The sequence below is a fragment of the Coregonus clupeaformis genome, chromosome 23 (assembly GCF_020615455.1).
Source record: "Coregonus clupeaformis isolate EN_2021a chromosome 23, ASM2061545v1, whole genome shotgun sequence".
Taxonomy (NCBI): Eukaryota; Metazoa; Chordata; class Actinopteri; order Salmoniformes; family Salmonidae; genus Coregonus; species Coregonus clupeaformis.
The window spans coordinates 58076277-58099218 of NC_059214.1; the positions used below are offsets into that span (position 1 = coordinate 58076277).

Here is a 22942-nt window from a genome sequence, read left to right on the forward strand (position 1 = left end):
AGGCAGCCATCTCCTCTGGCGCCATTCCATCCATGCTATTTCCCTAGGCCTATAGCTCCAGACTACTAATGGAACAATTGCATTATGGTATATTTACATTAAAGGTACTATAGGCCCATTTCAGCCCTGCAGATCTGTTTGCTTTGTTGATTAGCAACTCTGAGGAGCCAAGGACTGTCTTCAACAGCTTAGTTTGATCTGGTCGGGAGGTTGGAGGCTGGGGGGTGTTTTGTCGGGTGTCACATACACATGCACAAACACAGGTTTCTCTCCAGGGTCTTCCTCCTAATGTGCCAAATGACGACCCAGATGAGTCACATTTCATTTGGGGAGGGGGATCTACAGTTGAAGTCGGAAGTTTACATACACTTAGGTTGGAGTAATTACAACTCGTTTTTCAACCACTCTACAAATTTCTTGTTAACAAACTATAGTTTTGGCAAGTCGGTTAACATACATATTATTTCAATTATAATTCACTGTATCACAATTCCAGTTGGTCAGAAGTTTACATACACACTTGACTGTGCCTTTAAACAGTAAATTATTTCATGGTTTTAGAATCTTCTGATAGGCTAATTGACATCATTTGAGTCAATTGGAGGTGTACCTGTGGATGTATTTCAAGGCCTACCTTCAAACTCAGTGCCTCTTTGCTTGACATCATGGGAAAATCAAAAGAAATTAGCCAAGACCTCAGAAAATAATTTGTAGACCTCCACAAGTCTGGTTCATCCTTGGGAGCAATTTCCAAATGCCTGAAGGTACCACGTTCATCTGTACAAACAATAGTACGCAAGTATAAACACCTTGGGACCACGCAGCCATCATATCGCTCAGGAAGGATACGCGTTCTGTCTCCTAGAGATGAACATACTTTGGTGCAAAAAGTGCAAATCAATCCCAGAACAACAGCAAAGGACCTTGTGAAGATGCTGGAGGAAACAGGTGCAAAAGTATCTATATCCAAAGTAAAACGAGTCCTATATCGACATAACCTGAAAGGCCACTCAGCAAGGAAGAAGCCACTGCTCCAAAACCGCCATAAAAAAGCCAGACTACGGTTTGCAACTGCACATGGGGACAAAGATCGTACTTTTTGGAGAAATGTCCTCTGGTCTGATGAAGCAAAAATAGAATTGTTTGGACATAATGACCATTGTTATGTTTGGAGGAAAAAGGCGGAATCTTGCAATCCGAAGAACACCATCCCAACCATGAAGCACAGGGGTGGCAGCATCATGCTGTGGGGGTGTTTTGCTGCAGGAGGGACTGGTGCACTTCACAAAATAGATGGCATCATGAGGAAGGAAAATGATGTGGATATATTGAAGCAACATCTCAAGACATCAGTCAGGAAGTTACAGCTTGGTCGCAAATGGGTCTTCCAAATGGATAATGACCCCAAGCATACTTCCAAAGTTGTGGCAAAATGGCTTAAGGACAACAAAGTTAAGGTGTTGGAGTTGCCATCACAAAGCCCTGACCTCAATCCTACAGAAAATGTGTGGGCAGAACTGATAAAGCGTGTGCGAGCAAGGAGGACTACAAACCTGACTCAGTTACACCAGCTCTGTCAGGAGGAATGGGCCAAAATTCACCCAACTTATTGTGGGAAGCTTGTGGAAGGCTAACCAAAACGTTTGACCCAAGTTAAACAATTTAAAGGCAATGCTACCAAATACTAATTGAGTGTCTGTAAACTTCTGACCCACTGGGAATGTGATGAAAGAAATAAAAGCTGAAATAAATCATTCTCTATACTATTATTCTGACATTTCACATTCTTAAAATAAAGTGGTGATCCTAACTGACCTAAGACAGGGACTTTTTACTAGGATTAAATGTCAGGAATTGTGAAAAACTGAGTTTAAATGTATTTGGCTAATGTGTATGTAAACTTCCGACTTCAACTGTATGTTCCCTCCTCGCTGTTTTCTTCCAATGTCTAAGGAGCTGCCAGAGAGCAACTGCAGCAACAGAGATATCAGAGGGAAAGAAGACAGCTCCTTAGTTTGTTGTTGTTGTTGTGTCTGGTCGTCTGTGTATGTCTGCTTGGCGGACCTATCCAAGGGCTTGAGGAGAGTTCTCTCTCTCTCTCTCAGTAAATAGTTTGGCTTGCTTCTCTGTCAGGACGGTAAAGACACTCTCTCTCTCTCTCTCTCTCTCTCTCTCTCTCTCTCTCTCTCTCTCTCTCTCTCTCTCTCTCTCTGTCGGATGGGATTTATTTTGAGTGCTACAGCTTAATGATCTTGAGTCAATCAAACTTTTCCCATTTGCGTCTTGACAGAGCCTCTACATCATTGGGAAGTCCCCTCTCCTAAGTGGTTCTCCATTTCATCCTCCACTCTTTCTATAGGGTCAAAGGCTGCTGGTTATTCATGGTCAATATTTTGTGAAAATCTGTCTTCATGACTTTACATCAGATTAGAGACTAAATATTGGGCAGCCCTCAGGCATGAGATCCAGAATGTTATATTTAAAACCTCCATTCTTCACTCTCTGTCTCTATTCTGAGTTGGTTCCCACTACTCTTGGGCTGCGTCCCAAATGGCACCCTATTCCCTATATAGGGAAAGGGTGCCCTGGTCAAAAGTAGTGTACTATATAGGGAATAGGGTGCCATTTGGGATGGAGCCTGGAAGTTCATATCAGTCCCCTGTGGTACCCGCTCTGTGCCCCAGTGGCAGATGTGAATTCAGGTCACACTGATATATTCGGCAGAGGTCCCCTCTCCTCTCACTAGGGACATCAATATGGACTATGTGGCTAGGAGACTGAAGTATTTAAAAAAGAATGCTGCCTGCCTGACATATTTTATTCATTGCTTCAAATAATTCAAACTTCTCAATTCTCTTTGAGAAAAAAAGAAAGGTTTTTGAGAAACATAAGACAATGCTCAGTCACACTGATTCACATTAGAATTCCACAGTCAATGATGAACAGCACAGCATCTGAAGAGAGAGAGAGAGAAATAAAGAATGAGAGAAAGAGAGAGTGTGAAAAGAAAGAGTGAGAGAATGAAAGAGAGGTAGAGTGAAAGAGAGAGAGGAAGAGATAGGGTTCTAGGAGGAGCCAAAATAAAATGACTGCCTGCGAGCCATCCCATCTTCCATGTCCACTGTCCTCTTCATAACCTTATCAGTATTCCCATGCATTAGCTCCCACCTATCTCCATTACACTGCATTGGCAGCCAGTCAGGGCCACTCTAACTCTGGCAGGTATCTACGGTGGCAGGACACTAAGGACACACTGTACTCCCTGCCATTTAAATGATTGGAAACTTCCAAGTAATACATTAAAGCTGTGGCCCCACATTATAAAGTTGATTGTGCCATGCTGTGTTAGTAGAGCAGGTTGAGAGAGGTAGCAAACACAAGGTTTATAGAGAGACAGAAGGGGATGAAGATGATGTCCTCCACTCACCTTGGTGATGACTGTGCAATTTAATTGACAATAAAAAAGGATACATCTATCTAGATAAACCTAAAGTTTTATTTGTGTAAGGCTTTATTTGTGTTACGCACACTGCACATCATTAGGAGTTGATTTATTTATGTTTAATTGCACTTTCGCCCCCACTAGCTACAGGGAGAGGATTAGTCAAGTCAATATTAGTATTAGTGTTTTCCTCCAGACAGAGAGAGAGATGGGGGTTATCCCCATGAGATCTGACCTCTAGAGAGACAGAGAGAGGGAAGAGAGAGAGATGGGGGTTATCCCCATGAGATCTGACCTCTAGAGAGACAGAGAGAGGGAAGAGAGAGAGATGGGGGTTATCCCCATGAGATCTGACCTCTAGAGAGACAGAGAGAGGGAAGAGAGAGAGATGGGGGTTATCCTCATGAGAAGTGACCTCTCTGTGGTGATGCATGCTGGTCTACAGAGTCCTGTCTGCCCTAGGCTGCTCCTAATCCCATCACTGTAGGGCCAGATTACACCTTCATCTTGTTAGGGGACCTCAGAGGCCCTGTGTGTGTCTGTGTGCGTGCACCACCCCAGTGAAGCTGGGATCGATGGCTGGTTCGTCTTAAGTGGTCCTCGTGGTTATTTAACGTGGGACCATCCCGTTTTCTGGTCTGCAGCACTAATCCAATCAGAAATTATTTTATTGACATATCATATCATATTAGTAAAGGGCGCCAGAGAGAGGAGAAACCTGTGAATTAAATGCCCTCCAAAAACACAGAGGGGTGCCCCACACACACACCCAATATTACCCACAATGCTCCACTGGTCCCACGATAGAGTAAGTTGGTATGGATGTGTGTGAAGCTATGTGTATGAGTGAGGAAAATGTTTTAACGTTTATGAAACGATGAGATTACTGACTGTCTTCATATCAGTTTGCCATCAATGACGTCTCTCTAACTTTCTCATAACAAGTTCAAATCATCATATCTCATTTCAAGGACGGCCTGTAAAGCCTCACATCACTTGTATTGTCTGCCTGGGAGTGATGTCAAAGATTTAGGAGTGGTTGAGATGACTTATGTAACACTGCCCCAGACCCGCAGTCAGTGGTTCAGCTGGAAGCCATGATGAGTTGACATTAAGATGGATGTTGTCACCATTTGTGGGAGAGTTAGAAAATCTGCTCTGAAGGGTTTGGTGAACATACCAACAAAGGGAGAGAGAATAAAATAAGTGAGTGGCTCTGTTATAACAGGACCTGTTCAGTCTGTTTGTTCAGAGGTACCCGGTTGAACCCGGCAATATACCCTCTATATTTCTTATTTGTTAATGTGAGGCTGCTTATAAGGGAATAAAGAGAGGGCGATAAGTCTGTCTGCCTCTCCCTCTGTGTTCACTCAACCCCCCCCCCCCCAATCCACAGTGATCCTTCACATCTGGTCAATATTTTAACATTTCCCAGTGTCTACTTGCTTTCTCCAATCCCTCTCTCCCTCTCTCCCATGGATTCCAGAGCCTCCACTTTTAGCCCACTCCTGGATGAGAGGAGTGAAAGAAAACAGAAGGAAAAAACCCATACTGTACAGACTGATTCAGGAGAGGTTGATAGGCCCAGCATCGCCCTGCCCTAACCGTCATCTCTGATTATCATTTCAGTGTAGATTAAGGCTTTCTAGGTCTGGGTGTGGAACAATATCCCTCACTACATCCAAGGTCTATTATGGATGTGCTTGTATAATATACAGTAGGTCAAAGCTCACTAATATGAGTCCTGGCCACAGCAATTTGTAACATGTTTTATTGAGGCATGCAGATGTCATTTTATCATCCTCTCTCTCTCTCTCTCTCTCTCTCTCTCTCTCTCTCTCTCTATCTCTCTCTCTCTCTCTCTCTCTCTCTCTCTCTCTCTCTCTCTCTCTCTCTTTCTATCTCTCTCTCTCTCTCTCTCTCTCTCTCTCTCTCTCTCTCTCTCTCTCTCTCTCTCTCTCTCTCTCTCTCTCTCTCTCTCTCTCTCTCTCTCTCTCTCTCTCTCTCTCTCTCTCTCTCTCTCTCTCTCTCCCCTTCCCTCATTCCTCCAGTCTTGTCTAGGTCTGGTGGTAATAATCATTTAATATAATCCTGGACGGACGTGGAACGGGGGAAATAGGGGGGTGGGGTGTGTGTGTGTGTGTGTGGGGAGTGGGGGTGCTATATAATACAATCCCTCCAAGGTGGCTCGTCATTCGAACCCTGAACTAGACATGAACTGTCCATTGACAGGGAGGACTGTGTATTAAAAATCATTATTGAATTCCTTGGGCCATAATTTAGGAATAACATAGCTGAGGCCCATTTCTCTCTCCGCATGCCTCCTAGTCATCCTGACACACACTCACACACTCGGAATCAAGCATGCACACACTTGAACACACATACACGGACGCACACTCACACATACAAGGGCATGCACACACACACACACACACACACACACACACACACACACACACACACACACACACACTCACTCACTCACTCACTCACTCACTCACTCCACACACACACTGAGTGTAGTTATCAGATGGGAGGCAGAACGTGGGCATATGCTGCCTGAGTATCTGTTGAAAGATGACAGGTGGTTGCCCTGGTATTTGCATAATTATGTATGTTGCGAGCAGGGCTGTATCAAGCCGTAAACAAATCCATATGGCCTTTGGAGGTCCAAAGCACTTCACCCCACAACTACTTACAACTCAGAGCCAGGGATGCCAGGTGTAGTGTGCAGTACCTGGCAATAATCCTTCTTATGCAAGAGAGAGCAATAGAGAGGGGTATTGCACACTATACGGGGCGGCAGGTAGCTTAGTGGTTAAGAGCGTTGTGCCAGTAACCGAAAGGTTGCTGGTTCTAATCCCCGAGCCGACTAGGTGAAAAATCTGTTGATGTGCCCTTGAGCAAGGCACTTAACCCTAATTGCTACTGTAAGTCGCTCTGGATAAGAGTGTCTGCTAAATGATGTAAATGTATTGCAGTAGTGTATGCAAAGATATCCTACCCACTTCAACACCCATTTTAAAGTATGAGGGCTACTCTGGCTTGTTGGCCACTCCATGTCTTTGTCCCAAATGGCACCATAATCCCTGTATAGTTCACTCCTGTTGACCAGAGCTCTATGGGCCCTGGTCAAAAGTAGTGCACTAAATAGGGAATATGGTGCCATTTGGGACTCAGTCCTTGTGTCCTGTGATCAGTGAGTGTCAAATGAGATGAAGGAGAGGTTACAGAGAGACGGACCATTATCAGTAAGGAGACCAGGCCTCCTAGTAGTTGCTAAATGGCATATTATTATTATTATTATTAGTAGTGTTCTCTCTCCTCTCTTCACTTTAAACTAATGCTTTGGAGCATCTAGGGCCCAGTAGTGCCCAGTCTAATATGGCAGGCACATGCGCACACACACACACATAGGGCTGTGAAGGGGGGTCACAATTCTGTTTGTACACTTGTTTACATGGATATGCTTCTTAATAAAACCTATATGAAACAAGCCATTACACTTCATTATTATCATGGCATTTCATTCAAATATTTTTTAATACAGATTCTATTTCCACGCACAAAACCATTCAAATAAAGTCCCACTTTTCATAAAAATATTTGCATAACATCGCAAACCCCGCTGCTGCGGTCATTCGATGGCATTGGCATATGTTCTTTAAAGAGAGGATGCCGTAATGAGATACATAATGTAACTACTGAAAACAGGCCTTTTACAAGATTAAATCAAGACAGGAGCATTTGATTCTTATTAAAGAGATGGAGCCCAGACAGGCTACTTTAGGAAACTTGCTGAATGGACATATACATTAGGCCTATTTTTCTGCCTATAGAGAGAATCAGCGAACTCACACACACACACACCGCTGTAAAAGCACCTGTCAATCAAAGCCACCAATGTATGTCAGACACAAGCAAATATTTATCATTTTCTTAAAACATATTCAAAACCTAGGCCTACCTTAGGCTTTCTGAAAGTAGGCTATAAGATAATGAATTGACAAGGAAAGTATGAAGGGGACATCTATGCTATAGTATGAAGATTAAATTGACCATCATTAAAATATAAATAAATAGCCTACATGTGTCACGTTCGTTTAATGACGGAACAGACCAAGGCGCAGCGTGATATACGTACATGTTTATTAACATAATAAACACTCGACAAAACAATAAACGAAACGAAACGTGAAGTCCAAGGTAGCACACACAACATACATTACAAGGAACAAGATCCCACAACTAGACAGTGCCAATAGGCTGCTTAAGTATGGTCCCCAATCAGAGACAACGAGCGACAGCTGCCTCTGATTGGGAACCACACCGGCCAACATAGATCCACACATACTAGATAATACAACATAGAACATACACAACAAAGAATATACACACCCTGACTCAACATATAAGAGTCCCCTGAGTCAGGGCGTGACAACATGCAATATGGCATAGCCTATTTATCAGCAATGCTGATTATCGAGGGGGAGAGGATTGGAACGATTTGTCAAATACTGTGAGGAACTGGATGTTTAAAAAAACAGACTTAGTTGACTTACTGTGTGAGATGAAGGAAAAATTACTGAGAAGCCCAGCTGGGCATTTTCCTACATTTGACATTTACGAGATGCAGGCCACGTACTTCTATGGTGCTCAGGCGCCCGCGCTTCATCAACATTAACAGGACATAGAAACCAGACACATGCTCATTGCGCGTAAATAATGACATGAAATAAACCAAACTTGTTTCTCACAAGTAGCAGGTTGTGAACTCTGCAAACAACGTTTCCACTCCGAGAATGTGAACGGTAAATTGCTGTAATTAATGTAACCAAATGACAGGGATTAACGGTAAATTGCCTGTTTTACAAACAGAATGCTACCACTTGGGCATTCATGAAAGTCCATTGCAGCCAACACTGTGTAGCCTAGGCTACTATTCTACATTGCGAAATAGGAGGGCATAAATGTTTTTGTCTCGCCTAGGGCGGCGTATCGGCCAGGACCGGGCCTGATCAGTGTTGATTAGTCTATAAATTAAGAAAATATTCCATATCAAATTATACCATGCCAGGTTGGAGGGGATTGGCCCATTGTCCATTTGACACAACATTAACGCGTTATAGGCCTCAGAGCCAGAACAACCTTGTCGACTGCTGTTGAATAATTAATTATTGTCAAACACATCCAACCTTTTTTAAAAGAAGACCATTTTATTTATTTACTAGCGAGCAATGAAAATGTGCATTGTATAAAAGAAAGTCCACACATCAAACTATTTTTTTACTGAAGTGTCATAGGCTATAGCACTCTACACCCCTGTGCATAGCTACTCGAGCATCAAACGACAGTTGGAAAGAGGAGGAGATGTAGAATGTTTAATAGACTAAGTTAGCAAAACAATTGCTTTTAATCATTAGGAAACACTCCCGCTATTAGGTGAAGTTTATCTACATGAAAATAAAGTTAATAAAACATTTTTTTAAATCCTAAAATGAATGTAAGCCTATGCCTATTTAAACAGATTTGACGGTTATTTCATTTTCATGATGTCTTCATCCATAACCGTCAGTTACACGGTTATTCAATTACCGTCACAGCCGTACACACAGTTTCAGATGGCTGGCTGCCTGGGATCGGCCTCGGCTTGTAGATACAGTAGAGTACATGCCCTGTAGTTTAATTCCATTACAGCTCAGGGACAAGCAGGGAACAGCTCTCTACTATCTGTAGTCACGGGCCACAGCCAAGCTAAACGGCCCACAGTTCAGTCTAATGTTTCATTGGGGCTCAGAGGACCAGACACTGCAGCTTCACTACCATTTCCCATGTATTTTACAGTCACACAATAGCCTGCCCTATAGGTACTGTGTGGGATGTTGTTGGCTGGTATTCTGGTGGAAACTGATACAGTGGCAGTCAGCACATAGGCCCTGTAGTGTAGAGACTTGCAGTCAAGGAGTAAGTCAATATTTATTAAGTAGAAACAGCAGTAATGTGTTTTTCAGGTGTACTGTACAATATGTTTTATGCTAACCTTTCTCTCTCTGTCTCTCTCTCCCCCTTCCCTCTCTCTCTAGACATGCCTCTCCATGTCCGGCGCAGTAGCGACCCAACTCTGGCAGGCCTTCCCCTGGGTGACCCACAGACAGCACCGGAGGAACCATCCCGTAAGAACCCTACACGATGGTCCACCACGGCAGGCTTTCGCAAGCACAACCACCACCACAACCACAGCCAAAACACTGGGACCAACAGCCTGGAACGCAAGGTACTGTAACCCAAAACATAACCCTTAAACCTTACCCTAACACGTCCACAGCCAGAACACAGTGAACTCTCCCAACCCCATGACCTGGATCATGTCCAATAGGGACAAAACATTTTGAAACAGGGAGGTACTACTCATTTACAATTGTGCCTTGATGACAACAGTACAACAAATTCTAAATTATCAATACAAATAAAATAAACTACAAATTACAGAATCAACACTACAGCTTCAAACACCCCATTTTACATTCAATCCAAACAGTTGCAATTCTCATTTAATTAATTCAACATTAAAATCCTAAACTGCCCTAGAGGCACCCGAGAGTCAAGATGTAGGGAGTTTTGTAGGCTATTCCAAAAAGTGAGGGCACTCTAATTGAAGGTGGATTAACCTAGATTGGTGCGCACTAGTGGAACCTCAAGAGTCAACCATCCCTGTGAACGGATTTGGTGTGTCATATTATTTTTATTTTAACAGTGAAGTGAGGTGGGTCGGAAGCTTGTGTAGTAGAGCTTTATAAACAAAAAGGGAGTAATGAAGTGATCTACGGGACTTAAATGAGGACCAATAAAAAGTGTGTATTTTTGTGGTCCATTTTGGTATGGTGTGCCCTACTGAACACAACACTGGTAGTACCACCCTGCCTGAAATGTCATTCAGCTTCAATGATACTAGTCCTTAACCCCTTAATTTATCCTTTATCCACCACTTTTAGGAAGCTAACCCCTATTCTTTATTGAAAAGAATGAAGATCACAGCTTTGACCATATATTATTTGTTCTAATTTACTTTCGAGGGTCGTCTGATGTGAATCAGAAGTGAATGTGAAAAGCTTAGTTTAGGGTTCATCCTCCCTGCAGCTTCAAAAAGAACAGCTAGGCCTATTAACTAGATCAAAATGGCTGCCGACAAGCCTTCAGTGCTTTGAAACAACTGATATTCCAAATGAGATGGAGGGAAGAAGGGGAAAATGGAGTGCTCAGAATGTGACAATGCAACCCTTGACGTGATTAGAGCGTTGGCTGATAATCCTATTTAAAAGCACTTTAGTTGTCACCGGCGCCATAATCTTACTGCACGCCGCTCGTCGCTTCCGAGAGGCTATGAGGGGAAAATGGAGACAGAAATAATGAAGCTGTTATTGTACCTTTCATTTTTGGTGGCACAATACAAACATGTTGGTTGAATATCATAGTCTTGAGGAGATGGCATTGTTGCTAGATATGTCTCTGTCTATTTTCATCTTTTAACCACTTGATGTTAAATACAGTATGTTTAGGCCACTTTGGCTATAGAATATTTCATCTTGGCAGAAAGTTGAATCTAAAATGAAACGCTATTAATATTTTACCCACTAATTTCTGTCTGAACATATGGACAGAAAATATAGCATATTTTCAAAGACCGCTTTGCTTTATCTAAAGCTACTTGCTTTGAGCGTCACACGCCATGTTCCACTCATTATATTTGCCCTGTTTCCTATGACTTCAACAGATGAATCATCTATTTTTCCTGCTTCATCTCAATACAGTGATATATAGCCAATGGGACTCCTGATTCATCAAGCTAGCATTGTAAAATCTTGACGTTCCTCAATGACTTTACGATGCGTCCGTCAACTCTCCTCCCTCCTTTCCTCTCTCCTTTTAGCTAGCTAGGCCTTTGTGCTTAGCACCAAGCGCTAAACAGGTTTAACAGAGCCAGCAGTAAATATGTGCTCGATGATTTACAGCCCCTCTGGGTTTGTGTTTTCCATGTCGTTTTATAAGTCGTAAAAACTTCAAGAGTGGACTCCTTTGTCTCATGTCTGCCTGTGTTGTGCTGTGTGAAGGGAGCAAGGTTTGTATGTTGTGACTGTGATGGTTATCATTGAGACCAGGCGTCTCAATAGGCCTCTGACCCGTATCTTTATGACCCTGTCTGCACCCCTTCCCTTCCTCCAGCCTCTCTCTCCGGCCTCCTTCCTCGTGTCCTTCCTCAGTCGTGGTCCTTGGTCACGCTGCATTCAGCTCTAGTAAACCATATGGATTGTTTTACCATACAGGAGACATACAGGATCTCTCTCCCTCAGGAGCGTTGCCGGGCATAACTTTTAGGAGTATCCAGTGCTAGGGCTGTGGCGGTCATGCAATTTTGTCAGCCGGTAATTGTCAAGCAAATAACTGCCGGTCTCACGGTAATTGAACGTTAATTAGCATAAACACATTTAGCATCTCCAAGCTTCCACGCTTAGCCTACAAGCCACTGATGCAGACCTTTGGAACATCTTCATTTTAAAAAGTCTAATAAATCCATGTAATATAGCCTACACCATCACAATAAATCCATTATTTATTTTAGACAGCTCTAAAGAAACATGATATGAAGAAAATGTAGTGTATTTCAGAAGAACAGAATAGCATACTCTGAGTTGTCCTCATATTAGGCCCTGATCTGGCTATGCAATATGGCTTTGGGCTACACTAGTTCATTTAGCAGACTAGATTTTCTTAGAATTTGGTGGTATTATTTTATATTATTTCATAGTATGAAGAATACAATTGAACATAACTGAATAAAATAGAAAGGATATTTTCTCCAAACAATGTGACTAATGATAATGTGAGTAAAATCACATGAAAGGCATGAGCTCTGCTTAGTTTTTTGTGCAGGCTGTACACACTTCATCAGTCTCTCATTCACAATTTGACAATCACTTGATAATGCCTAGAATTTCCCGCTGCATCCCCTTTGTGTGGCCGTAATGCCCTCTAAAGAAATCAATGCCATTTGTGGCCAGTGGCCGTTGTGCCCTTGGGCTGAATATAATAATTATAATTCCCTTCTCCCGGCTGCTTGCCGAAGCACCTCTCACTCCCATGGCTCTCCATCACATGATCGGATCTTTCTCACAGGCTACAAGTGAAGACAGACACATCTGGGACACAATTGTGCGCGTCCTTATCCAATTCCGCGGCGCATATTGAAGATATTGAAAGAACTGTCCACATTTACTTTTCGTCAGCCAACAAGATGAGTATGCCTAACGAACAGCAAAAGCACTAGCCTATGTTAGTCTACCATCCCCCATAGTACAAAAGTTTACCTATTCTGTGCGAGAAATAAATATTCCAAACATAGTTTGGGACAGTTGTGGGATGCGATAGATCGCAAATTAATACAACCACTAGCATAAAGAAAACATGTTTTAAGCAATGAGCCTGACACAACAGATCAGATTAGGCTATTTCTTCACATTATAAGTGCAGCAATGCGCACACGGCAGTAGGCTATAAGCGCAAATGTTCATTTAGCAGGAAAACACCATTCTCAAATGTGACCGCAAATGCGATTATGCATGTCATGTTTTTATTATAAAGGTGCATTTTTATGGTGAAAATGATCTTCCCCAAACTTGAAACTCACGCACTGCGTATGTATGCCAGTTAGGCTCTACACCCATTGTAAAGCGGATTAATGTGCTTCATTTTAAGAAGTTATCTGTCCACTTTTGTTGTGATACAAATCCTATCAAAACATATAGGCCTATGGACTAGGCTGTGTGACTATGATTTTAAAAAGTGGCCCAAAAAAAGGCATGCACTGTTTCTTGCCTTAAGCTGGGCATCATACACAAGTGATAATATATAATTCACATGTTATAGGTTAATATTGTCACCCATCAGACTATTTTTGATTGAATCTTGTTTTTACATATACTAAATAATATACAGTATGTGTGAAATTTGTTTTGATTTAGAATGTATCATTATCATGCACCTGTCTCGAAACAGGGGTAGGGGAAAAACAAATATATATATATACATACACATACATACATACACACATATACATACCCATATAAATACATACATATACATATACATACATATAAATAGACACACATACAGTGAGGGAAAAAATTATTTGATCCCCTGCTGATTTTGTACGTTTGCCCACTGACAAAGAAATGATCAGTCTATAATTTTAATGGTAGGTTTATTTGAACAGTGCGAGACAGAATAACAGCAAAAAAATCCAGAAAAATGCATGTCAAAAATGTTATAAATTGATTTGCATTTTAATTAGGGAAATAAGTATTTGACCCCCTCTCAATCAGAAAGATTTCTGGCTCCCAGGTGTCTTTTATACAGGTAACGAGCTGAGATTAGGAGCACACTCTTAAAGGGAGTGCTCCTAATATCAGCTTGTTACCTGTATAAAAGACACCTGTCCACAGAAGCAATCAATCAATCAGATTCCAAACTCTCCACCATGGCCAAGACCAAAGAGCTCTCCAAGGATGTCAGGGACAAGATTGTAGACCTACACAAGGCTGGAATGGGCTACAAGACCATCGCCAAGCAGCTTGGTGAGAAGGTGACAACCGTTGGTGTGATTATTCGCAATTGAAGAAACACAAAAGAACTGTCAATCTCCCTCGGCCTGAGGCTCCATGCAAGATCTCACCTCGTGGAGTTGCAATGATCTTGAGAACGGTGAGGAATCAGCCCAGAACTACACGAGAGGATCTTATCAATGATCTCAAGGCAGCTGGGACCATAGTCACCAAGAAAACAATTGGTAACACACTACGCCGTGAAGGACTGAAATCCTGCAGCGCCCGCAAGGTCCACCTTCTCAAGAAAGCACATATATAGGCCTGTCTGAAGTTTGCCAATGAACATCTGAATGATTCAGAGGAGAACTGGGTGAAAGTGTTGTGGTCAGATGAGACCAAAATTGAGCTCTTTGGCATCAACTCAACTCACCGTGTTTGGAGGAGGAGGAATGCTGCCTATGACCCCAAGAACACTATCCCCTCCGTCAAACATGGAGTTGGAAACATTATGCTTTGGGGGTGTTTTTCTGCTAAGGGGACAGGACAACTTCACCGCATCAAAGGGACGATGGACGGGGACATGTACCGTCAAACTTTGGGTGAGAACCTCCTTCCCTCAGCCAGGGCATTGAACATGGGTCGTGGATGGGTATTCCAGCATGACAATGACCCAAAACACACGGCCAAGGCAACAAAGGAGTGGCTCAAGAAGAAGCACATTAAGGTCCTGGAGTGGCCTAGCCAGTCTCCAGACCTTAATCCCATAGAAACTCTGTGGAGGGAGCTGAAGGTTCGAGTTGCCAAACATCAGCCTCAAAACTTTAATGACTTGGAGAAGATCTGCAAGGAGGAGCGGGACAAAATCCCTCCTGAGATGTGTGCAAACCTGGTGGCCAACTACAAGAAACGTCTGACCTCTGTGATTGCCAACAAGGGTTTTGCCACCAAGTACTAAGTAATGTTTTGCAGAGGGGTCAAATACTTATTTCCCTCATTAAAATGCTAATCAATTTAAAAAGATTTTGCCATGCGTTTTTCTGGATGTTTTTGCTGTTATTCTGTCTCTCACTGTTCAAATAAACCTGTCCTGACCGACATAGTGACAGAGCAGCTGTGGGTCGACCAGACTGGTCTGGACTGGTCTGACAGTCTGTAGCCACAGACAGGCACCACACACACAAACACATGTGCTGTCTGAAGCCAACAACAGCCTTTTCTAGGCAGAGACTGGCCTGACATGTCTGTCTGGACTGTAACCCCCCCTCTCCCGCTCTCCCTCTCTCCTGTGTTTGCTCTATAAACTCCAACAAATGGAGATCTAATTAGCATACCATAGCCCGTGGGTGTTTGATTTCACCTTCACAGGAAATATTTTGGAGAGGTTCTTAATTCTCTTTGCGTCCCAAAGGGCACCATATTCCCTAAACAGTGCACTACCTATAGGGATCCGGTCAAAAGTAGTGCAGTATGTTGGGAATAGTGTGCCATTTGGGACACACACTCTATGTAATGGAAGAGCTAAGCTGTGGTCCAAGGCACCAAGCGGCTCCCGGTAACGTGGCCGGGCTATTAGTGAAAAGGAATTAGCATGTGTGTGTACTGAGATAGGAATGAACTGTATCAGTGTGTGGCTCATGGCCAAGATAAGCTAGACAACCTGCCAATCACATTACAGCTATTTAACAGCATCACAATCTCATCTGTCTGTCAAGTCAGCATGGAATTGCGTAGCGAAAAGTAGCACTGGACGATATGCACTTTATCATACTTTGGAGACGTATTAAATGTACAATATAATGTATGTTCTTGTGTGTTTGTATGAATACTAACAGATGATTTTAGTGTGACTTTGTGTGTTAAACGTTGTCTCTCCTCCATGTCTGCAGGGTAAATTAGGATTTGTGTGTGGACTTGTTTCGAATGCTATTGTTGTAGTACAGTATACTGCATGTACTGTGTATCAAGTGAATGCTATTGTTGTAGTACAGTATAGTGCATGTACTGTGTATCAAAATGTGGTATTAAGCGTTGCCTCTCCTCCATGTGTGCAGGGTAAGGCAGTGGATACGTGCCGGAGTCTCCCTCGTGATACAGCAGCCTGGGCCACCCAGTTCCAGAGAGAGACTGCCCGCTCCTCTCTCAGTGCCAACCACCCCATGGTGGACCGCTGGCTGGACAGACAGGATCAGGTAGGACCACACAAACACACACCACAACACACACACACACACACACACACACACACACAGAGTAACACGCTGGTGCAACTTACGTCACTAAGGTACATCACTCAGTCTGGGCAATGCAATAGGAAACCAGAAAAACTCTCCAGCCAACTTTGGCCCTAACCCTAGTGTTACAAAAAGAAAAACATCTACATTACGGATGTTCCATCAGCCAGCCAACTCTGGGCCTTGCCTCGGTGTTCATTTACATGACATTGTGCTTTCAATGGAGCTTTCAGAGTCAAACATTATTTCTGTTCTACTTTATGTCTGTCTGGGTTTTTTATCTTTCTCTCATTTTGACTGACGGGTCAAAGGCTGAGAGAAAAGGAAAAGGGCATTTGAAAAAGTCGAACTTATATAAAATGACACAGTCTCTGTGGAGCTCATAAATGACCTTGAAGGTGTGGGCAAAGTAGCGCTCGATCCTCGCTCGATGTGAAAGTATTTTTTCCATCTTCCATCTCTGTCTTTCACACTTTCCTGCCGCTGCTGCTATTTCCCACCCTCCCTGTCTGTCTGTCTGTCAATACATCAGTTGCCTGGCTGCTGGGACCGTGTGGGAGGTGTTTAAATGATCCACCGCCACACAAAGAAGTAGAAAGAAGAGAGAGAGAGAGTGAGGGAGAGAGAGAGAGAGTAAGAGTGAGAGAGATACGTTTGCTGCTAGGCATTTGCACAAATTTCTATAAACCTGTTTTTGCTTTGTCATTATGGGGTATTGTGTGTAGATTGATGAGGAAAAACAATTATTTTATCCATTTTAGAATAAGGCTATAACATAACAAAATGTGGAAAAAGGGAAGGGGTCTGAATACTTTCCGAATGCACTGTATGCTTTCTGTTTCATAGTCGTAACAAACGCACTCCTCAACTAAAATTGATTGAACACTTTAATTTAGGTATTTTTGGTTTTGGTTTTTACATAAAGCCTACAGTAACACAAACTAATGAAAATGCTATTGTGTTATAAAAATATAAAACATCTAATGTTACCCAAGACCTTCATAAACATAACCAAATGAATATTTTTGTGATAGCATATATTAAATGTATTAATTACACTGTGAGAATGTTGCAATCAGAATGACTGCTCGTAAGCAGTGGTTCTAGTGTTAAATCACTTGCACTTCTAGAGGCCTAAACAAAGGCTTCCAAAGGGCAAAATTGATCAAATGGACATGGTTACATATTCAGGTTTAAGACCGGCTGCCACTCTGATCTGTTCCCTATACAGTTGAAGTCAGAAGTTTACATACACTTAGGTTGGAGTCATTAAAACTTGTTTTTAACCACTCCACACATTTCTTGTTAACAAACTATAGTTTTGGCAAGTCTGTTAGGACATCTACTTTGTGCATGACACAAGTAATTGTTTACAGACAGATTATTTCACTTATAATTCACTGTATTACAATACCAGTGGGTCAGAAGTTTACATACACTAAGTTGACTGTGCCTTTAAACAGCTTGGAAAATTCTAGAAAATGATGCCATGGCTTTAGAAGCTTATGATAAGCTAATTGACATATTTTGAGTCAATTGGAGGTGTACCTGTGAATGTATTTCAAGGCCTACCTTCAAACTCAGTGCCTCTTTGCTTGACATCATGGGAAAATCAAAAGAAATCAACCAAGACCTCAGAAAATAATTTGTAGACCTCCATAAGTCTGGTTCATTCTTGGGAGCAATTTCCAAATGCCTGAAGGTACCACGTTCATCTGTACAAACAATATTACGCAAGTATAAACACCATGGGACCACGCAGCCGTCATACCGCTCAGGAAGGAGACGCGTTCCGTCTCCTAGAGATGAATGTACTTTGGTGCGAAAAGTGCAAATCAATCCCAGAACAACAGCAAAGGACCTTGTGAAGATGCTGGAGGAAACAGGTACAAAAGTATCTATATCCACAGTAAAATGTGTCCTATATCGACATAACCTGAAAGGCCGCTCAGCAAGGAAGAAGCCACTGCTCTAAAACTGCCATAAAAAAGCCAGACTACAGTTTGCAACTGCACATGGGGACAAAGATTGTACTTTTTGGAGAAATGTCCTCTGGTCTGATGACCATAATGACCATCGTTATATTTGGAGGAAAAAGGGGGTTGCTTGCAAGCCGAAAAACACCATCCCAACCGTGAAGCACAGGGGTGGCAGCATCATGCTGTGGGGGTGCTTTGCTGCAGGAGGGACTGGTGTACTTCACAAAATAGATGGCATCATGAGGAAGGAAAATTATGTGGATATATTGAAGCAACATTTCAAGACTTCAGTCAGGAAGTTAAAGCTTGATTGCAAATGGGTCTTCCAAATGCACAATAACCCCAAGCATACTTCCAAAGTTGTGGCAAAAAAAAAATCCTATAGAAAATGTGTGGGCAGAAATGAAAAAGCGTGTGTGAGCAAGGAGGCCTACAAACCTGACTCAGTTACACCAGCTCTGTCAGGAGGTATGGGCCAAAATTCACCCAACTTATTGTGGGAAGCTTGTGGAAGGCTACCTGAAACATTTGACCCAAGTTAAACAATTTAAAGGCAATGCTACCAAATACTAATTGAGTGTATGTAAACTTCTGACCGACAGGGAATGTTTACTATTATTCTGACATTTCACATTCTTAAAATAAAGTGATGATCCTAACTGACCTAAGACAGGAAATATTTACTAGGATTAAATGTCAGGAATTGTGAAAACTGTGTTTAAATGTATTTGGCTAAGGTGTATGTAAACTTCAGACTTCAACTGTATATATTTAATTATTCGGGAACTTCTACCAGATATCACTTAAACAGGACATGACTCTCACTAACGGGTGCAACAAATATAACCACTTATTCCCTACATAGTGCACTGCAAGGGCCCATAGGGCTCTGGTCAAAGGTAGTGCACTATGTAGTAAGGAATAGGGTGCCATTTGGGACGCAGGCCCAGATAGAGTAACCTAGCTTGCCTTGCATTGCCCTGCCGGATCTGATCCTGCCTTGGGTTATGCATCATCATTAAGTAGAGCCATCTTGCATGGAGAAGCCAATCAGCTCTACCGGTGGGGGCTGTTTTTCTGGAGCTTTCTGATCCAGTGGAGCAGTCCGTCAGTCAGAGCCCCAGCCCCGACCAGCCCAGGCACAACTGACAGAGTCATCCATTTGGAGTCCACACCACCATTACAGCTGTATTGTGACCCAGATGAGCTGTCACAGGCAAGGACATCCAGCAGTACTCCAATTTTCAGGCCCTCTGACTCCTCATTCCATTTGGCCCCTTCTCTTCATCCAACCAAACCGAACCTCCCCTAAGCCTCCATTATGCATTGGGATGTTGGCCTAGGCTGAGGGGTGAAACCACATTAGAATACAGACCCAAACTGCCCCTCCTCCCTCCATCCCTTCTTCCTTTCTTCCTCTTCCTCTTCAACCCTCATCCCCTCCTTCTCCACCACTCCTTCTCATCCCAGGGAAGGTGATGATGTGGAATGACGGGGGACATTCCAAGACAGGTGGTGGCAATGGCTTCTGGGATTCATCATACTGCATTAGACCACTGTCTTTACACACTCCTCCTGCCTCCACATTCCACACTTTCCACACTAGTCACGCCAAGCAGCCACATAGCCAGGAACCAGTCAGGCCCACTCCACTCCATCCCAACCCCACCATCAGGCTCTTCTCTCTGGGTGTCAGCCTGAGTTATCTGTTTGTGACTTTCACTATTGATTTATGCATCATATGTTTACTGCATCTTAATATCAGTGTTTTACTGTTGAGGCTTGTTTTATGATGCTGGAGGAAGCTCCTCATTTATGACAATGGCTACAGAATCACCTCAATTAATTGCTTGTTTTAACACGCTGTTGATATGGTGTTATTGCATACAGGATACAGTACAATGTGTTTTAATTCAGCAGAGGAGGTGGCATCTCTACCTGGGTTGAAATCACATTCATTGTCAGGGTTTTTCTCATCTTAGCAATCAGTCTCCCTCCCTTTGTTATGAAATATGTTCTTGTTTCTCAGTGATGGGCGGGTGGTTGCCAATGTATTATCTCAGGGCCTGAGATATAAATATGGTTAATTAAAACATCACACTGTTATGATCAGCAAAGCTGAGTGGAGATAATGAGTACGCACCCACGCACCCACAAGCACACACACCAAAACACACTCACACACACCAAAACACACACAAAAACACAAAAACACACTCACACACACAAACAGACACACACACATTCACACACACAAACACACACAAAGCGAAGAAAATAAGTGAAATTAAAGCAATTATTTGTTTATTACAATGCATTTATCTGATGTCTGTTATTCCTCCTCTTAGATAATCAACCATCTTTTTACTCTGGATTCAATTAGATAATATTTCTGCATCACATCTTCAATGACAGTAGATCAGTTAATATTTTGATGTTACATAAAAGCACAGTGTTTCACAGTTACATCATCTTTAAAGTGTTGTTTTGAAAGTCGGACATGTTGATTTAATCGTGTCCTCACAGTTTCCTCTGTGCCCTTTAATTGTCCCTGGCTGCTTAACAAATGACACTCTATTCCCTACATAGTGCACACCTTTTGACCAAAGCACTACAAAAGTAGTGTACTATATAGGGAATAGGGGACCATTTGGGATGCAGCCCCAGTCTGTTGAACAACTTACACTCCGCTGTGTCCTGAACCATTTGGTCCCTTTAAAGTGCCACTTTATAATGTATTTTTAATCAGCCCTTCCTTCCCTCTCTTATTATGAATTAGAGATGCTGTTCTGTTCTGTTCAGTCTGACATGGAACATATAGGTGTTGTGTGGCTCCTCTACTCTCCATTTAAACAGGAAGCATGTTCATTCAAGAGGCAACCGACTGGGGTTGCATCCAAATTGGCACCCTATTCCCTATATAGCACTCTTCTTTTGACCAGGGCCCTTAGGGTTGTGGTCAAAGGTAGTGCCCTATGTAGGTAATAAGGTGCTATTTAGGACATATCCTGGCCCTTTAGAGTGGCCATGAAGCAAGAGACTGGCCCTTTAAAAGAGGTCACATTCCTCTGACATGGGAAAGGATAGATTCCTGTTAAAAACAGCAGGAATTTATAACACAGCTACAATATAGCTCACTTTTGTTGTATGTGATTTGTTTGTCTGTGTCTACGCCTCTGTGTACTCTGTGTAATTTGCACACATGCCTTGCTTTTGTGCCTACACATGTGCCTATACAGTACAGCAATGTCAAATGATTCCATCAAGGCCCTTGGGAAGCACTTCCCAGAGCATTATGTAGAGCTTATTGTAATCGCATCTCTTTATCAAGCCATAAACGCCAAGGCCTTATGAGTTATTCTTTAAATAAACAGCTGTCGTTAACACTGCCCCATTATCCCTGTTGATGAATGCTAATGGAATCTACTGACTTGCAGAGTGGAGAAGGAGCGAGAGAGGGAGGGGGAGAAAGAGAGAGAGGGAGAGAAAGAGAGAGGGAAAGAGAGGGAGATGGTCCGGCTGAGTGCTTCTCCTTCACAGTGGCTTAGACTATCGGACAGCCTTTATCAACTCTACACAGGGTGGTAACACTTTCTGTCAATAACTGACATATTCAACCCAATCACATCTTGGTTAGGTCCACTGCAGGATCAGCCTAACTTTGAAATTGTACATTTTAATCAGTTATGAAGTATAAAAAAAGTATTAGTCCGTCCATCTTTCCTCTCTGACTGACCAGCCCCTCAGTGATCATTTACATTTACATCATTTAGCAGACGCTCTTATCCAGAGCGACTTACAAATTGGGTCAGATAAAGACAGCGATAAATGAAGAGCGAGAGAGCCAAATGAAAGAGGAGAATCAGGTTGATAGAAGCTTTGATCAGGGTGCCTGCCAGGAGAATGTTCCTTTACTTTGCTCTTGAATGGAGCTGCACCATCTTGTGAGGTTTAATTCTTCCTAAATTAAAACAAAATGCTTCCCTGCCTTGCTGCCTGCATGAGAGAGTAGAGAGAGGGATTATTTCCCCTAGTAGATCAAAGATGCTTAATTGAATAAAGAATAATCTATGTTTCAGAGTCCATACTTGCATCTCTCTAGGCATTAACCTTTGTACAGTCAGGTCCATAAGTATTTGGACAGTGACACAATTTGCATCATTTTGGCTCTGTACGCCACCACAATGGATTTGAAAGGAAACAATCAAGATGTGCTTTAAGTGTAGACTTTCATCTTTAATTTAAGGGTTTTGTTATAATTATTGTATAAACAGTGTAGGAATTACAACCATTTTTATACATAACCCCCCAATTTTAGGGGCTCAAAAGTAATTGGACAAACATAATCATAAATTAAATTGTGAGTTTTAATACTTGGTTGCAAATCCTTTGCCGTCAATTACTGCCTGAAGTCCGGAACCCATAGACATCACCAGATGCTGGGTTTCTTCCCTGGTGATGCTCTGCCAGGCCTTTACTGCAGCTGTCTTCAGTTCCTGCTTGTTCTTGGGGCGTTTTGCCTTCAGTTTTGCCTTCAGCAAGTGAAATGCATGCTCAATTGGATTCAGGTCAGGTGATTGACTTGGCCATTGCAGAATATTCCACTTACTTACCTTAAAAAAGTATTGGGTTGCTTTCGCAGTATGCTTCGGGTCATTGTCCATCTGCACTGTGAAGCGCCGTCCAATG

The 22942-nt window shown here is 42.5% G+C and overlaps 1 protein-coding gene across 2 annotated transcripts in view; it reads left to right on the forward strand.

Annotated features, from left to right (window-relative positions):
- The window catches only part of LOC121549961 (partitioning defective 3 homolog), a 439443-nt gene that overhangs the window by 207485 nt on the left and 209016 nt on the right, over positions 1-22942 (forward strand). For both annotated transcript variants that reach the window (XM_045206775.1, XM_045206776.1), the window contains exons 4-5: positions 9529-9719; positions 16095-16232. In XM_045206775.1, coding sequence (XP_045062710.1) covers positions 9529-9719; positions 16095-16232 — 329 coding nt within the window. The remainder of the gene's footprint in view (positions 1-9528; positions 9720-16094; positions 16233-22942) is intronic.